General features: G+C 39.5%; 1 protein-coding gene across 2 annotated transcripts in view; it reads right to left on the bottom strand.

The window, feature by feature from the left end:
* The window catches only part of MAP2K4 (mitogen-activated protein kinase kinase 4), a 116,294-nt gene that overhangs the window by 96,937 nt on the left and 749 nt on the right, over positions 1-18,608 (bottom strand). The window contains exon 2 of one of the 2 annotated variants that reach the window (XM_007455008.1): positions 8,048-8,080. The exons of the other annotated variant lie outside the window; for it this stretch is intronic. Coding sequence (XP_007455070.1) covers positions 8,048-8,080 — 33 coding nt within the window. The remainder of the gene's footprint in view (positions 1-8,047; positions 8,081-18,608) is intronic. 2 annotated transcript variants of the gene reach the window in all.

Here is an 18,608-nt window from a genome sequence, read left to right as displayed (position 1 = left end):
ATTATCTTGCCAGTATCTTGGGAACCAGAGATAGTCATCGGAAGGCAGTTTGGTGAGACTAGAAGTAAACAGGAGTTCTCATCCAAGATATAAAAAACACGTGAACTACTTGTGTTCCAGCTGGCAATTACCTTCTCAGTGACTGGTACGTACTTGTCCAACAGGTGTCATTATTCACCTTTTAGCAGCGACAATTTCTTAAGCAACTCTTGCATTTCACGAACCCTGTTCAGTCACGTACGTCATATCCTTCAGCACTGGTGCAGTTAAGTCACAGATGATCAATGCAATAATTTGCATTTGATAGTATGCCCCAAACACAAACTTTGTTTCTTGGTTGACAACAGCAACTATTTTGCAGAGCCCACAAACGTTTAGAAACACAAGTTAACCAGTCCCGAATGAAAGAATTAATCTAGACAAAAATCACTGATGGTAGCCAGAACCATCAGGTGAAAGGCTGATGGGGAACTTCATTCCATATGAAACACACTGACGGCACCAAAGCCCACTGATCAGTCTTAACAAGAGCTGCAACCAGAAATCATATGCCTCCTGATGTGATGCAACAAAAAATACACAGCACCACCTACCAAGTGTTTTTGCCAAAAATCTGAATATCTATGTGATCAAAGCCCTTATTTCTAACTACAAATTAACAGGAAATACAGGGCAATGTGAAACACTAATTACTAAAAGGATGTAATCAGCCAAATCCAAAATGTGCAAAATGCTACAAAAAAACATGACCCATTTTTTTTCAATGACTAAATGGCAAGAAAAAAGGAGAGAAGAGGGAACTACTGTAAAGAAACTTGAGACATATGAACCAAATGCAGTATGTGTGTGGACCTTGTTGAGACCTCAAGTTGGAGCAAATCAACTGTAAATAAGGCATTTGTAGGGCATCTGAGGAAATCTGAACATCGAGTGGCTATCTGATAATATTGTTTTGTTTATTTAACAGTGTGATAATGGCATTAAAGTTATGTATTTAAGAGTCCTTGTCACTTAAAAGATGTATGACACACACATTTGTGGATGAAATCATGATAATCAGAATCAGCTTTAAATTTTTTTAGTAGAGATAGGTAGAGGGAGGAGGAACAAATGAAATAAAATTGGCCATATGCTGGCAATTGTTGAAGCCATGTAATGGGTACATGGGGTTCACTATACTATTCTAAGTTTGAAAACTTCTATAATTAAACGTTTTTTTAAAAATTACATAATGTGCTTTCTTCCACCCCTAACTATAAGAAAGTAGGAGGGACACAGATCTGAAGACATCAATTCGTTTTTAAGAGCCTGTACACAAATCTGTCCTCACACAGCGCATGGCCATCTTGTTCACTGACTCCCCAGTCTCCTGACCTATACTCATCTTGGTCAGCTGTTCCCCAGACACACAAGTCGGGTGAGAATCCCAAAGCAATCCATTCTCTGCATCTGTCTAGGCCAGAATAATTCTGATTTTTTGAAAATACTATCTCCCTAGTGGTAGATCCCTCTGTCCCTAGCTTTGGAGCCACAAGAAGGAATCTTTCCACTTAATGTTCAGTCAGGCTTGTTAGATAACATTTTGAAACGCTCCAGGGCCAGAAAATCAAAAACGATACATAAATGTATGTCCAGATCTCATGACAATTTTCAAGTGAAGACTCCTCAAAAGCCATTTGGTTTAGAAAATCATTCCTATGAGTGCTCACCGCTTTCTTTCAAGAATCAATAAAACACTATGGTTTACAGCATGTAACCTGTGACTAAACCAAGGTCACACAGTCTGCTACTCCTTAGCTGTATGACTTTAGAAAATTCCCTTAACCTTTCTGTGCTTCCGTTCCTCATCTATAATAACTATTATACCTACTTCATAAGATTGTTGGAAGAAATAAAGAGTTAATAACTTACTTAATTTAAATAAAGTGATAGATAAGACTAGATAAGATAAATAAAAAGCTTAGAACAGAGTTTGGCACACGGTAAATGAGAGTTATCTGTTGTTATTATTTCTACCACATAGTCTGTCTCTACATGTTCAATTTCTCAACGAACATAAGCTTCTTCAGAGTAGGCTCTAGATTTAATCCACCTTTAAAGACCCCAGTGCCTCTTACCATTAGCGGTATAGATATGTTTGTTAAATGTTATACTTGTGCCTCTGTTTATTTAACCTTTTAAGAAGTTCTCTGAAGGGGAGTAAATATGTATACACTTGATTTTCACTTCTGATTAATGTTCACTGATTTCTACCTAATGAGAAAATCAACACCAACATGGCAGGTGCCAAGTTTCTTCTAGAACATCTTTTCATCTAGACACTTGTGTCTGGATTTTGAAAGCACTCATAAAATCATGCAGTAAGAATTCAAGTATTTACTATTCCTTGTTTGAAAACCATCACCCTAAATTTATAAGCTAAATTGAAAACCACTTTGATTAACTGGAGAGTTAGTTGGGAATAATTTCTGGAAACTTCTCACAAAAGTCTTGTCAAATATCCTTTCACTGCTCATCGTAAAGTTCAACTGGTAAATAAAAGTAAACTTTCTGCAGTGTGGGAGAATCACTAATTTTTTTCTCATTCAAAAACACCACACAGTAAGCTTCTCCAAATGATTTTTAAGGTGCAATAGATATTTGAAACCTTCCTTCCTCTAGCAACAAAACAAATTTTCAGGAAGAATTTATGTTCCCACCACTTCCAAGATCAAAGATAATTAAGTAGCATTCCCCTTGGAATGGTATATGGTATAAAGGGGATGCATGAACCTTGACTCAGCCTATACAATGATTCTTGGGCTTCAGTTAGTATAAAAGCTGTTGGAAAGCTTGGGCTTTCCCCTGGCAGTTCATCATGGTCCACAGACAGCGATAGTCCTAGGGGCTTACGGCAAACCCTACAATAGTCTCATTTTGTAACTAAGTTCAGCGTGTATATAGATTTAAATAAACCATGTTACCCTCCAGTAGTAGCAAATGTGGTCATTCTGTTTCTCAGGATTGCTGAAAAACTTAGGTGAGCTTAATAAATTCCAAACAATAAAATTTTAGTCACTGGGCACAGATTTTTGTTACATAAAATAGGAAATTCGAAGTTTAATTAGTTGAATGTTCTAAGCTCTTAGTTTTAAACACGGGTCAGCTTGACCCTCCCTCCACTCCTTCCTTCCCGTGGTTGTCTATACTCCACCTCCAGTAAAGTCAAATACTCTCTTGAGTGAAACATCATCTTTTACACAACTTATCAGATCAGTAAACTTATTAATGACTTCCTCAGACTTCTGGAAAGATTCACAAAACATCCTTCCTCCTCTTTACTGTTTCATTTTTATTATTACCAATTTAAAAACAATTTGGGGGTACTTATTTAAAAAGAATAGTTTCACAATGAAATGAAAATCTGTCATTAGGATACCTCCATTTTCCCCCCAAATACTTTGGTGTGCAGTGTTACCAAAAGCGATCAATACCTGTAATCTAATTTCTATTAGTGACTTCAAGGATAACAGTCAGCTCTGCAACATCTAATTTTCTAAATAAAGATCCTGTTGCTATGCAAACATTCTCAAGTAAAACAAATTTTTAAAGCCATTACATCTTTTTAGAGCTATCAAAAGTAAAAAAGGCAAAGCTACAGAAACTCAACACTATCAAAACTCGTCTTTAGCACTCAAGAACTCTACAGCCATGGGCAGAAAATGCACTGCAGTAAGAGGGGAAAAAAAGGCTAAAAGTGCCCTTGTATGAAAACTAAATTATTAAGAGTATTTGCCAAATTCCTAAATACTCTCACTTTGATCGGCACAGGATTCTACTAGGCATTTTCTGAGGAAAATCCCCGTGCCCTGGGATCTTTAATGGGTCACAATTCTCATACAAGCAAAAAGTCAAAATGCCAATACGCTAAGGTAAATTTGACATTTACAAAACCATATCTCAAAAACTGTTTCTAGGCAAATCTCCTGCCCCCCTCCCCCCAAAAAATTGGTTTTATAAAGCAAAGCAAATCATATTCTAAAGAACTATGTTTTCAAGTTAGCTCATTAAAGCCACTGAGATATGATCATTCAAACTGAGTCATAAATCACATAAACATATTTACAAGTACAAAATCATTATCTCCAAATGGTAAATGATGATCTAACCAACCCTCTAAATGTAGGAGCTCTACATGGGAAAAAAACATTTTCCCCTGATGTAGTCTTACATACAGACCTTAGAAAAATTCAATAATCTAACAGTGTTGCAGAAATATAACACTGTTGGCTCAGATAACAGTTTTATATTAAATATATATTATCTTATATATATTTAGAAAACCAAAAAGCAAATAAATGCAGAAACTATAATTGATAAAAAAAAAAGATCATGAGGTACAAAATGGATTTTTATTGAATTTCTATAAAAATCTGGTTCCAAAATTAAATATGCAGTCTCACACTATTTGTCTGTGTGTGTGTTAAAAACCTACACACACATCACCAATAAAACGCCACTAACTCGTAACAGGCAATTGTAATAAACTGATTGGAACAGTAATGTAACAATATAAAAAATAAAAACTATGTGTAAGTCAAACAATGGGGGAAAATTAATCCTTCAGAGCTTCCATTAGTCATCAGAATCATCTTAAAATAAGTCTTTTTGGTTTATGATGGAGAATTGAGCATTTGAAGCAGACTCAAACATAGTGGACTTTTAACAATATGTACGTTTGTGTTCTTTGTACTCCATCCCTTCCTACAACTACTGTATGCTATGTAATTATTTTTAATGAATTAAACTGTAGGTTTTCTGAAAACTCTGAAACACCCTTAAAATAAAACTGGAGATTCTGGCACTAGAGTATGCCCTAATAGTCAAGAAAACATTGCTTTGGTGATTTTAAGCCCTTTATTTTTAAAGAAATGAGTGGCTACTTTTAACATACAGTTAATGGCTATATTCCAGAGCAAACTGGAAGACTGATTTTCTGAAAACATTACCAAATTGCACTTATAACTTTTAAGACATGCAAATCATAGGACCAGCTTGAGAAAAAGTGTTAATATATGTAAGCAACTGAAAACTTACCCTAAAATATAGGAACCAACAGTTCAAAAATAAATGCTGTGACCTCAGAGCTGGCCCTCCGTACCATCATTCAGGTCCAACCCTCCCCTTCCTCAAGACTTCCACTGAGGTCCGAGCCAGCACAGACAGCTCTGCTTGACTCCAAAGCAGGACAGGCCATTGTTGGATCTCTGAGCCGTGGTCTCCAATCAGGAAAGCAGCTATCATGAGACCCCACAGCAGCCCTCATGTTAGTTCTCTCTTAGGACAGAACAGTGGAAGCAAAGGTGCCCAGTACATATGCGTTCCTGCACCACCTCAGCCTGGGTTCAGCTACTAATCAATCCGCAGCATCAGTAGTCGTATGCTTGCAATCAACGCAGGAACAACCCTAGTCCACTGCACTAAGAGCCCGCTAAGGGCAGAGACCTATTCTATTCACTTCTGCCCCAATAATCTCCCTCATTCGATGGTACCTATGTGTCCAACATGTGCTCTGTGAATGAATGTATAAAACCGTATGAATTCCAAAAGCTGGAAAATTAAGAGAAGGACCTCCCAAAGACAGAGGGAGAAATAAAAGGGGAGATATGAGAAAGCAGTCACAGTGTAAAGAGGTAGTGAAGGCAACCAAAAGTGGGCATCAAGTGGGAATACATAGTTAGGTTCCGCCGTGTGTAATAAAGCAAGCAGCACTGCAAACCTATCATTTCTGTAACAATGGGAGAGGACAGTACCACTTAGAAAGTCTAAAGGTATTTTACATCTACCTACAGAGCCATTTATAGTCACTGTATACACAATTTTAAATTTAATAAAATCAATGTTTCTCTTGTTTTACGTTCACAATAGGACTAAGAGAAAAAAAGCAACAGTGCAAACGCAGTTTTAAATTTTTAAAATGTCAGCATTTTTCTTAAATTAGATTTTATGTCAATATGTAAATAAAAATTTTAAAGTATATTAAATATTAACAGAAATACTTAAATAGAAAGCTAAAAACTGTCATAGTAGATGTGTTAAAATTAAAATATAGCATAAAATAGAAGCTGTAACTACATTACATGTAGATATATATCATATATGTAGGTTCACTATGAACAGGAAATCATATACTATTTTTAGTTTAAGGTAAGAGAAGGATGACGATAATGGACCAATTAAAAAATTTTATCCTAGGATCTAGCTGCCTTACTCTATTGCTCATTATATATTTATATCATGGATAAACCAATCAAGAAATAAATTTTTGTACACTGCTTTTCAGAGGAAGTCACAATGTTCAACCAATGGAAATTAAGCACTTTGATTCCATCAGAAAATTTTAAAACAGCAGAAATGTTTTCTCCAGGTTAAACTTTATTTCGTTTCAACTAACTTACTTAAGAATGATACATATCAGAGGATCTAAAAGGTAACAGCATAGTGACTACAGTTAACAGTACAGCATTATATACTTGAAAGTTGCTAGGAGAGTAGATCTTAAAGGTTCTTACTACAAAAAAGAAATACTAATTATGTGAGGTGATGGAGGTGTTAACTAACCCTACTGTGGCAATCATTTCGCAATATGTAAGGGCATCAAATCATCATGCGTACACCTTAAACTTACACAATGTCACGTCAACTACATCTCATAAAGTTGGGGGGAAAAGACAATGATGTACATCAGAAGGCGGTCGTGGGAGTTCCCTGGTGGCCTAGTGGTTAGGATTCCAGGCTCTCACTGCCGTGGCCCAGGTTCAATCCCTGGTCAGGGAACTGAGACCCCACGAGCCTCACAGCACGGCAAAAAAAAAAAAAAAAAAAAAAAAAAAAAGCGGTCGTTATTCTTCCCCACTCTATGAGTCAACAAGCAGAAGATGAATACATTATATTTTGGGATATATTTATGTTAACTGGAGAATAGCCTTCTTGAGTTGGGATTTTTTAAACTGCATTTTATACAAATGACATTTAAGTTTAAAATGCATTTGTTTTGGCTTTATAAATTTTGCTTTCTTATAGAAAACCTATTCTGTAGTGTATGAAGACTGGTACCCTAATATACAACCCTAGTCTAAGGCTTCCCTGGTGGCGCAGTGGTTAAGAATTCACCTGCCAATGCAGGGGACACAGGTTTGAGCCCTGGTCTGGGAAGATCCCACATGCCGCGGAGCAACTAAGCCCACGTGCCACAACTACTGAGCCTGTGCTCTAGAGCCCGTGAACCACAACTACTGAAGCCCGCAAGCCACAACTACTGAAGTCCGCGCACCTAGCGCCCGTGCTCCGCAACAAGAAAAGCCACTGCAAGGAGAAACCCGTGCATGGCAACGAAGAGTAGCCCCTGCTCGCCGCAACTAGAGAAAGACCGCGCGCAGCAACGAAGACCCAATGCAGCCAAAAATAAATAAATAAAATCAATAAATTTATTAAAAAACAAACAAACAAAAACCCTAGTCTATATTGGGGGGGTGGGGAGGAGGAAGAAAAAAGCTTTGTTTTAAAGAAAAAAATTAAAATTCATTAAATGTATCTTTTAAAATAAATCAATTTTAAAGCATGAGGTCTCAGAATACAGTTATACTACATACTTTCTGCACTCCAATCTTAAAAGTGAACTTTCCTCAACCTGTGATTTAAATTATGGCTAAGTCCAAATATCTATGTACGTCTTTCTACATAACTATATACATATGAATAGATGTCTTTCTATACCTCTATACATCTTCCTAAATCTAGTACATCTGTCTATATCTATATACATCTTTCTATACTTACATACATTTGAATACCTACATATATGTTTCTCCTATTTCAATTGCAACTGAAAGCAAGAATATAACACAGTTGTTTTTTTTTTTTTATTTGGAAAATGAATGAAAAATGGAAGCTCTTTTAAAGTAAAATTGCCGTGGTTGGTTAGTTGAAACAATAGTGGACACATTCCCAATACCAAGATGGATATAAAAAAATTAAGTAGCATAATATCATAAAATTTGTAGCTTACTTTGTGCCTTTTCACAGAAGTTTATCTGAAAGCCTAAAGTAAAAGAGATAAGTTCCAGTTCATTTACTGTAAATCAAACAAACCAAAATTAGAACATGACATAGCATTTTTATATTACATTCAAGAACAGTTCAAATCATATAACCTCCACCATCACAGATAGAACTATAACATACGGACTTTCTTCAAAAACTCAGCTCTTTCTGACTTAATTGTACTTTATTATACGAAACTGAAATCAAGTTTAAATTATAAGAGTTATGTTGTCTTTACCGTTAATTTTCACACCTATTCAATAAAAGGAATAGCTATTAGCCCTTGGAAGTTAAGAACAACTTTTAAGACAGTTTTGTCAATTTCTTCAATCTACAAGTTCAGAACATATCACAAGCTATTTTATTAACTCAAATTACTGACTTGGAATTACTCGATTAACTACTACCCCTGATTCAAAAGCTTTGGTGGTTGATAAAATGTGAGAGCTAAACACACATAGCAACATTCTGCCAGTGAGCTAACCTCAAATGATAAGACAGTGAACTACTAAAGAGGTGCTTAAATTCCTGTGAAGTAGGCCTGAAAAAAGACCATGTCCCTAGAAACGGTAAGTAGGACTATAGCAGTTATAGGAAGAAAACCTCTGAATTCTCCTTAGAAACATAAACATATTTTCCAAATTCAACTGGGCCTGGTTATACCTTATGCATATATTTATACAGATGTAGTTTTGTAAAATGCACCCAGTAAAGTAAGCTGTTCAAAACAAAAGCCTTCCCAAAATATTCATTTGCCATCATAGTCTATTGGGTGAATTTCTAGTTTTCTCAGTGGTCTACCTATGCTTGTGTGTATTATTGCTTTGGGGAACAAAACAGGGAAAGCAAATTTAGAATGAGTATCACTCAAGTTGTAGTTATATAAATTCAATCAAAACTTGCAGAAAAAAAAATCCAGGACTAAAAAGGATATGTTTAAGTAGTCTTTCCCATCCAGCTTTGAAATTCCTAGGATTTTAAGATATAGTACCTATAATGCACAAAACCTGAAAAATGGCTAATGTAGCTACTCTGACATGAAGGTACCTTTGGGACACAAAAGTAACCCACTGCCTACTTACTACCTGATGGCAAAGTGGGAGGAAGTGGGAGTGGAGACTTCAAGGGACAAAGTCCTGGGGGCAAACTGGAGGCAGTGCCCTGACACTTGTATCTCTACTGCTGAGGCTCCGTACACGTGCTGCCCGCCCCCTCGCCACCCGCCCCCCCACCGCCAGATGTGCAGCAGGAACAGACTTCAGAAGGAAACACAAACAAACAACAAAAAATGGATTCTGTGGATCTTATAAGCCTAAGCAACTAAACACCAGGCAGCCTCCTACCAGGCAAGATGAGCTGGCACAAGTCAGGAGGAAAGGGAGCTGGCAGCTGGCACTGTGGAAGCAGCAGTGGAATAGGAAACACAGAGGAGCCTGGCCGCAGCTCAGAAGCCCATCTCCCACCCCCTCCGCTGGAAGAGGGAACAGAAAATTCACCTGGAGACTAGAGAGGAAGCTGGTGAAACACTGAAACAATTTCAAGGGATAGTTACTATTCTCTTTTTAGCTCTAAATACGCTCAATAGGTGCTACTAGGCAGCAAAAATAAAAGGTGAGCAAAGAGGTGAACTAAATAGCAAGATGAATGGGGAAAGGAGCAAGAAAAATAAATCTGAGAAGTATGTGAAAAAGAATGAATTGGATCTGTATAGTTGTATAAAAATAAGTTAAAGGATAAAAGTATAATGAATAGGAAAAAATATAAGGTATATGTAACTGGGAATGTTAGAATGTCACCAATTACTCCCCTAACACATCAGAAGTTAAGCCCACTTTTAAATGCCAAAAAATTCTCAAAACTTGAAGTTCTGTCATCAGTACAGAATCCATACATGTAGCTAAAAGGGAAGGGGTGAAATTCTCAAAGCATAACTACAGACTCGCTCTTTTTACCTAATTATGGATGAAGTGACCAGATGAACAGATTCTAAGGACTCATACTTACATCTATCTCTGCATTATTTCTCACTCAGAAAAGACTTGCTAACTGACAAGCACAGGCTAAAGTAGCTGGAACAGATGGCTCAGCTTTTCCTTGGAACTCCATGTAATCTTATCAATTAAATCAGATAAAAAGCCATTACCTAAATCTTTCTAGATATCTAAAAGACTACACACACACACACACACACACACACACACACACACACACACACACACACGGGGGGGGGAGTGCAACAAGAGCATGTACACGTCTATTATGTACCATTAATTTTCTGTGTGACGTTTTGGAGATATGTGTCTCCAAACAGAACTGCACTGGCAATACCAACAAAAAAGAATTAATAATATAGTTTAATACATGCTATAATAAAATTAAATACAGGGCATTATGGAGGCACATAGGAAAGGCGTCTAACCCTTCTTTGCATAAATGTGTATGTGTGCTACCAGGAAGGCTTCTGGGAGGAAATAACACCTACATTAATACCTGAAAAAGGAGAAAAAGCAATGTCCTTGGAAATACTGATGGGGATAAAGCAGAGAGATTCCCGCACAGAGGATGGGTGCCGACCAGCACTCACCAGCCCGAGAGGCTTTTTTTTTCCCCCACCCGGGGGGGGGGGGGGGGGCGAGGCGTGGAGAAACTCTATAGAGATTATATATATGGAAAAGAACGAGGGGGCCTTCCCTGGTGGCGCAGTGGTTAAGAATCCGCCTGCCAATGCAGGGGACACGGGTTCGATCCCAGGTCCGGGTAGATCCCACATGCCACGGAGCAACTAAGCCTGTGCGCTACAGCTACTGAGCCTGTGCTCTAGAGCCAGCAAGCCTCAACTATTGAGTCCACGTGCTCTAACTACTGAAGCTCGCGCGTCTAGAGCCCGTGCTCCACAACAAGAGAAGCCACCGCAATGAGAAGCCCGCGCACTGCAATGAAGAGTAGCCTCCGCTCGCTGCAACTAGAGGAAGCCCACGCGCAGCAACGAAGCCCCAACGCAGCCAAAAAAAAAAAAAAAAAAAGAACCTGCAAAGGTCAGAGAGTTGGTGCTTACAGTACAGATGTGGGAAAGTACATGGCCCCAGCCAAGTTTCTTTTCATTAAATCTCAGACCCCCAAGAATAAATATTGAGATGTACAGGGCAGGGTGCTAGTAGGCCTACCAAAGAAATAAAGCTCTGTGGGGCTTTTTCCCCTCCTTTTTCTCACCAGGACTCTCCCACCACATTTTCCCCTCATTCTCACCGTCCAACCTCAATCTTGAGAGTCCTTAACTGGCCATAACTGGAAACCTACAACTTACTGTATTTACCAAACAAAGTGAGCTTGCCTGTATCCGTTTAAAAGGCTGTTTAGGATGTGTGTAAGTGTATATTAAAACCAAAGGCAAAGAGCATTTGAGAAAGTAGAAAACAAAATGAAGAATGTCAGACCAGGGTTCTAGTTCCTACTGTGAAACTCAAAAGAGGCATCTTGCTTGAGCCCCAGTTTCCTCATTTATATATAAAATTAAGAATAATATCAAGTAATCTTAGAATTTGAAACAGTGTGTCCACGTGTAATTTTGATTGTCTAGTGGCCCTCAATGGGGCACGGCGACCATCCGCACTGCCCTTCGCCTGGGCTGAGGGTATAACGGGGGGGAGGGCGGGACAGGGGCGTAAGCAGCTTCCCACCTCCTTAGTAGCGCCTTATAGTTTCCTGGACACCCTGGATTCTGGTAATGCTGAAAAGGGATAATGAACTCCAGTATGAAGCCACACTGATACAAAGAAAATCACAGCTGCCTGCCTTACTGGGTCAGGCCCACAAACCAAGCTCCCAAATCTGCCTTCTGCCACAAGCATGAAGAGGCCAGCAGCTTGCCGCCTTCCAACTTCAACCTCGAAATTTTGGCATGTGACTTCAACTGTAAAGTTACTCATAGTATACCATTATGACTCTAACATCTCAGCATTTATCTAAGCTTATCCAAACTTTGTATTTTCATTGTACTTAGAGTGAGTTCCACAAGATTTCCTGCTGTGTTACTTCCTTGAGCTTTCCTGACTTCACCTTTCTCAAGCTTAAAAGGGACTCACCTTCATTTAGTAATTCCAGGTTATCTGTGTCATCCAGAACCACTCATGATTTTATGAATACTAATCCTTCCCACATTTTTAAAAATTCAGGATCTTGTTAGCCCTCACATGCCAGCTCCTCTCCCTCCTGTGGCTGATGACCACCTCATTCACTCTTCGGGTTTGTAACTAAGCACTGTATTACCATGGAGCCCGTTCAAGGAAGCCCAGTACACCCGGGGAGAGCAACTCATCAACCATGTGACTGTGGGCAAGTATCTAACCTCTATGAGCCTCAATTTTCTCATCTGTAAAACAGAATAATACCGGAAAGTGTTTTGTGATGATTAAATAAGGTAATAAATGCAACACAGAGCCTGGGATAGCGCAGGTTAATGTTATCAGAGTCATTATTATTCCTGGCCTCTCCCTCAGGTGAGCAACGATTATGGTACCTTCCCTATCAGACCAGCTTAACCCACACAAAACCAGTCCCTCTCCTTTCATTTCCTGTCACCAAGAGAGGTAAAAACAAAGGATTCCACACTCTGCCTCTCCGTTTCAACCCCTCCTACACCCAGCCTGCTGTCCTGAGGACTTAACTCCGGAGTGGGTACTGTCTCCCGGCAGGAACCTAACCCAGATCTCAGGGTCACTGGCAAACACATCAGGAGAGCCATTTAATGTCGCTTATTTTTCAGCAAAGTCAGGCACAGATAGACACACATATATATATATGTCAGATATATAACAGAGATCTATCTGGCAACCCTTTTCTAGCTTCCCCCTTTTGAATACTTTGGGTGACTGCTGGTAAGATGAGATATAATACAGCTTGAAGGAGCTGCTGTGGTGTCCACTTCCGCCATCCTTCTCCCCGGTGGGGAACGTCATGCTGTTCTTCAAGAATCAAGCCGTGCACGATGGGACTGCCAGCTTCTTTGTAAAGGTCCATCTTGAGCTGTGTTAACTACTGGCCAATGCTCCCTCTCACCGCGTGGCTGTTAAGTCAGCCCAATCTCCTCTCTCCTTGCCCTTGAATCCTTTCTACAGGTTCATGTTAATTCTCAACCTTGCAGAGAGCGTGAAGAGACACATGGAGACTTCCTGGAGTTGGGGAAAAGGGCCAGAAGCTAACCCATGCCCATTAGCAGGACAGTAAGTTGCCCAGATGACAAATTTAGCCAGGATGGCAACGTATGCTATTAACTCTTATGCTAAGTGGGTGCCTTTTCCATACTATGCATAGTGTTGAAAGAGTTCTATTACCTTTCAACATCTAATTAAAGTTTTCTACTTGCCTGTAGATTTGCAATCAAAATGCCCCCAAATTCAAAGGGCCAGGGTAAACGCCCCAGCAAGTTCAGAACTCTGCAACACAAAGAAGCATCAGGAAGCCCTGAGGCTCCAAAATCAACCCAAACATGGCTGGATGCATACAGCTTCCACCCCCTGACTGAAACCTAAAATGATCTCTTCCTTCTATTCCTGAATCTGCATCACTTCTGGCAAAGATTCTTCTCTCAGACCTGAATGGCTGAAATGACTTAAATAGAGCTCGGAGAAACCATGTGAACCTGGGTAGAAGGGTAGAAAGAGCAAAGGCTGCCTGTCACCAGGTGGATTAAAACCCACTTCAACTAGGGCAAATTCCTTAATTTAAACGTCAGTTCCCTAATATATGAAAGGAGACCATGCTCATCTACCCTTAAAGAGCACTTATGAGCATCAAATTAGGTAAAGACAGTGAAAAAAGAGCTGTGTTAACTATTAGTTTCCCTTCTTAATTTTAAATCTGAATTAAACTTCCTCAGGTTGTATCATGTGGGCTGTCTCTATCTCCTAGAGATGCAGACTGACCTGAATTATGTGTGATGGAGTTGATTTTGACCTCCAGACCCCTAAAAATAGGAAAAACTCTATGGGCCCAAATCAACCCAGCTTCTCAAATTAGGTAATAGAAATTGAATGGAAAAAGAGAAATTTGCAAAAAAAGAAACATGACTCAAAATACAGGGTTCACTAATATCCCATCTTAAACAAGTTTCAACACACACTCTCACTCTAATAAGGGACATTAAAAGAAAATGAGAGAAAATCAGTATCCTGAAAGCGTTATATTTTTCTACTTTTTTAATTTTAATACTAGGGTTGCTCTCCTTTTTAAGGAACATAGAGAAATGCAATATGTGCTTTGAGGAGGGACCAATTTCCTGACCTGGATTTTATTTATCAGGTTATGTCAAATAAATGGTGAAAGAAATAGTGTGCAACACAGTGGGAAAGGCAAGCAATTCTAGGGTTTGGTACCTTATCCACTGTCAGCACAATTCAGTTCTTTAAATTGGGATAAAGGCACCCTCCTTTGGTTCTTGAAAACCACAAACTAAATGGTAAAAATAGAAAGACAGTCAAATATAATCACAAATAGGCCATTTCATACTAATTTTTTATATTCAAATATTATTGGGAGAAAAATGTACTGATTTTAAATCTTTACTTTTTCTTAACAGGTATGTTTCATTACACTTGAAAGTTCTGTGTATTTTCTTTTATTTTGTAAATATTTTTACTGAGGTATAATTGACATACATTATATTAGTTTCATGTGTACAACTTGATTCACTATTTGTACATATTGTGAAATGATCGCCACACAGTAAGTCTAGTTAACATCTGTCACCGCACATAATTTTTTTTCTTGTGATGAGAACTTTTAAGCTCTACTCTCTTAGCAACTTTCAAATATGCAATACAGCATTATTAACTATAGTCGCTACACTGTACATTATTTTGCACATTTTTTAAAAGGAAAATCTAGCTATCATCTTTTTACTTAAATTGATATTTATAAAATGTTCAGCTGAGGGTAAATGGGTAAGGACTGGACTAGTCCATAACTTTTCTGTTATACATCTATATTTGAGACTCAAAAAGAAAAAAAGAAAAACTACCTATATGAGCTCATTAAGAGAATCAGAGGCACTTACCACATATACTTTATAACCAGTTCCTGTAACAAGTACTTTACAAATGTCTCCATGTTTTTCAGACTCAATTATAGATTCTAACTATTCTACACATTTTTTTAAAACTGACATTTCTCAGCTATCCAAGTAAAGTTTAAGGAAAAGTTTTATTTTTCCCTGATTTAAGTCTCCTATAATAAATTTAACTTCTTGTGTTCATGAGATTTTTAAAAATCTACTACATTTTAAGGGTTTAGTAACTAAAGCATTTAAATAGCCATGTCTAATAGCAATTCTTATATACGTATAGATATTTTATAATTTTCAAAGCCCTTTTATGTGCATTAATCTAATAATGTGATTCTCACAACAGCCCCGTAAGGCATTATCCCTATTTTAACAGATAAGAAACTCAGATGAGTTCAGAAAATGTAGGTAATTTCCCCAAGGTCACAGAGCTTGTACACGGCAGAGCAGTTACCTGAACCCAGGGAGAGTAAAGACTCATCAAGAATGCTCTGACCAGGAATGCTCAATAATGAAAAATGGAAATAAACAGGGTAGAGAAAAGGGTCGGACCCAGTAATAATGAAGCTAAAGAAACTGTGTGATGGATCATGAGGCGTTAGGGACTCATCTGCTAATAATGAAAGAGACAATTAATTAGACCATTACAAATAAGAGTATTGTTACTATTAACAATGATGATGGCTAACATGTATCAATCACATCCTTACTGTGTGTCAGGCCCACACTTTATATGCATTCTCAAAGTTCCTGTAAGGTAAGCATTATTCCTGCTTCCCAACTGAGAAACTCAGGCTTGGAGAGGTTAAGTACCTTGCCCAAGGTCACAAAATTCTTAAGTCCCGATGAGGAGATTCAAATCCAGGACACCAGAGCTCTGGCTTAACTCAAGCATTATGATATTAAAAAACCAAAAAAAACAATAATTTTCAACTGAGACCACTCTTGGGCCACAAACCTCAAGCCATGAAAAAATGTGCAGGGTGACCCAGTGCCCAGCACGGTGCTTCTCACACAGAACGACCACCAGTGTCTGTTAATATGACATGTATTCCACGCATCTCACAGCTAAACCCTGTTATTGGAAAGAGCTTGACCATTAAAAACTCCCAGAGAGACAGTGCTTTGGGGGTGGCAGGTGACCATGCTTGCGGGGGTGAGGGGGGAGTGGCATTTACCAAACATCTTCTAAGGACCTGAAGTATGATCTAAAGCCAAAGATCTGATAGGTGAAGTAAGGGAGGTTGCGCTCTAACATCACAAAACAAACAAAAAAGATCCTACACAGCTGCTTAAGCTCAAGCTTTGTAACCTGGATTGTGCGAGAAAACGTCCTGAGAGTTTCAAGTGCTTCTCTTCATTCTGAGTAACTGAGAGAGGTTCAAGAAGATACAACACGTTCCTGAGTCAATCAAGGCTAAAAACAGTACTGATAAAAGAAAATTCATCAAAAATTCAAAGAGAAGTCTTATGTCCTCCCTCTCCCTTTTAAATTGGGTTCTGCTTATTAGAAAGTTCAGTTTACTGGGTATCAAAACTCAGGGGAGGGGGCTTCCCTGGTGGCGCAGTGGTTGAGAGTCCGCCTGCCGATGCAGGGGACACGGGTTTGTGCCCCGGTCCGGGAAGATCCCACGTGCGGCGGAGCGGCTGGGCCCGTGAGCCATGGCCGCTGAGTCTGCGCGTCCGGAGCCTGTGCTCCGCAACGGGAGAGGCCACAACAGTGAGAGGCCCGTGTACCGCAAAAACAAACAAACAAACAAAAAAACTGAAGGGACCTGTCAAATATGTGCAATAAAAGCTTAAATAAATACATAAGGCATAAAAAAAAAACAACTCAGGGGTGGGAGAGGAGAATGGAGCGCATCAGAATAATTCCTAAACACGATGACTTTCTCTGATTTCCTAGAACACTCCAAGCTCTTTCCTACTTTGGAATCTTCACACACACTGTTCCCTCTGCCTAGAACCCTCTTCTTTATCGTAACAGAGTCCTCTTTCCAGACAGGTCTTCTGTGACCATCTTACCAAAGCAGACTGCCCCCTCCCCCATTAACTTCTAACCCAGCTTGTTACCTTCATAACACTTTTCTCAATTAGCAATTTTTCTTATTTATCTGCATATTGTCTTCCCTCCCCAATCCTATCAGGAGGGTGAGCTCCATCAGGAATGAGACCGTCTGACTCACTCTTCTCTATATACCCAGCACTAGGGCACTATGCCTGGCACTAGGCAGATGCTCAATAAACATTTTTGAACAAAAATTACTTTCTACAGCTTTTTCGAACTATCAGCCTCCCTACTCATCCCCTCCCCCCCCACCCCCCAAAAAACTTGCATTTTTATAAGCTTTGTAAGTCACCTGTTTTGGATATGCAATATAACCTTAAATTGTCATTTTGCTGTTTTATTTCAGCACCACCACCACCACCAACGAGACTGTAGAGCTGGAAGATCAGGAAACCCATCGTGTACTTCATCTGTATATTGTACAACACAGTGGCATCCAATAACTAATTTAATTTGAATAATTATCTGAAGGCCTGCACAGAAAGTGTCCTCTGAGCTCTGACATCATCCTGTATACATCTATCACTGTTCCTTACGTATATCCCATGGGGAGGGGGACAGGGATATAAAAATGAATAAAATCCCGCCTCTGCTTCATGAATCACCCTCTCATAAACCCGAAATACTCAACAAACGTCAAACCTAACCAGACAGACGGTTAAGATAGACCTCGGAGCCCTTTAGGAAGACTTTAATCAAAGAGTAACCATGGTCACACGGACCACGAAGGGTACCCCAACTGACGCTGCTAATAATTTAACGCAAGCAAATCTGCGAAAGTTATCAAGAGATTTCTGAGATTCCCTGTTTTCAAAGATAACAGATAACATTACTACTCAAAATCCCCCAGTAAACTCAAGGAAACGGTCCCTCACGGGCTGGGGCCTGGTATTTTCACAACATCCCCTGTAAAGAGCCACATAGAGCTAATAAGCATTTCCACTGGGGAAAGTCATTAATTAGGAGGGCTGCTTCAGATGTGCTGTCCCCGCAGAGAACCACTCGGACCCCTGCCTTTCGATTGCCCGGATCTCTGCATTTCAACCGAGCTCCCTCTGTTTTATTTATTTATTTATTTATTTATTTATTTATTTATTTATTTATTTATTTGGTCTGTATGCCAAGCTAACACAGAAACCCCCGGCCTCTCCCAGGCCAAGGGCTGTCTCATCACCTTACAGGTGGCACGGGCCTGAACACCCCCGTCCCACCCGACCAGCGAGCAGAAACCTGCAGAAGTTTGGAAACCAAGGGTCCAGAAGGACCGCGGAGCCCAGAGGTCAGGCGGTGGCTGGGCCCGGCGGCGCCCGCAGGGAACCAAGATGGCCCTGAGCGGGCCCCACTGCGGCGGCGGCGGGGAGCCGGGCCGGGTCGCCGGGGCGCGGGGCCGAGAGGCCGAGG

This window comes from Lipotes vexillifer, unplaced genomic scaffold (genome assembly GCF_000442215.2).
Source record: "Lipotes vexillifer unplaced genomic scaffold, Lipotes_vexillifer_v1.1 scaffold1233, whole genome shotgun sequence".
In the NCBI taxonomy this organism is placed as follows: domain Eukaryota; kingdom Metazoa; phylum Chordata; class Mammalia; order Artiodactyla; family Lipotidae; genus Lipotes; species Lipotes vexillifer.
Note: the sequence above shows the minus strand (reverse complement) of the source record. Positions and strands in the feature narration are given on the sequence as shown.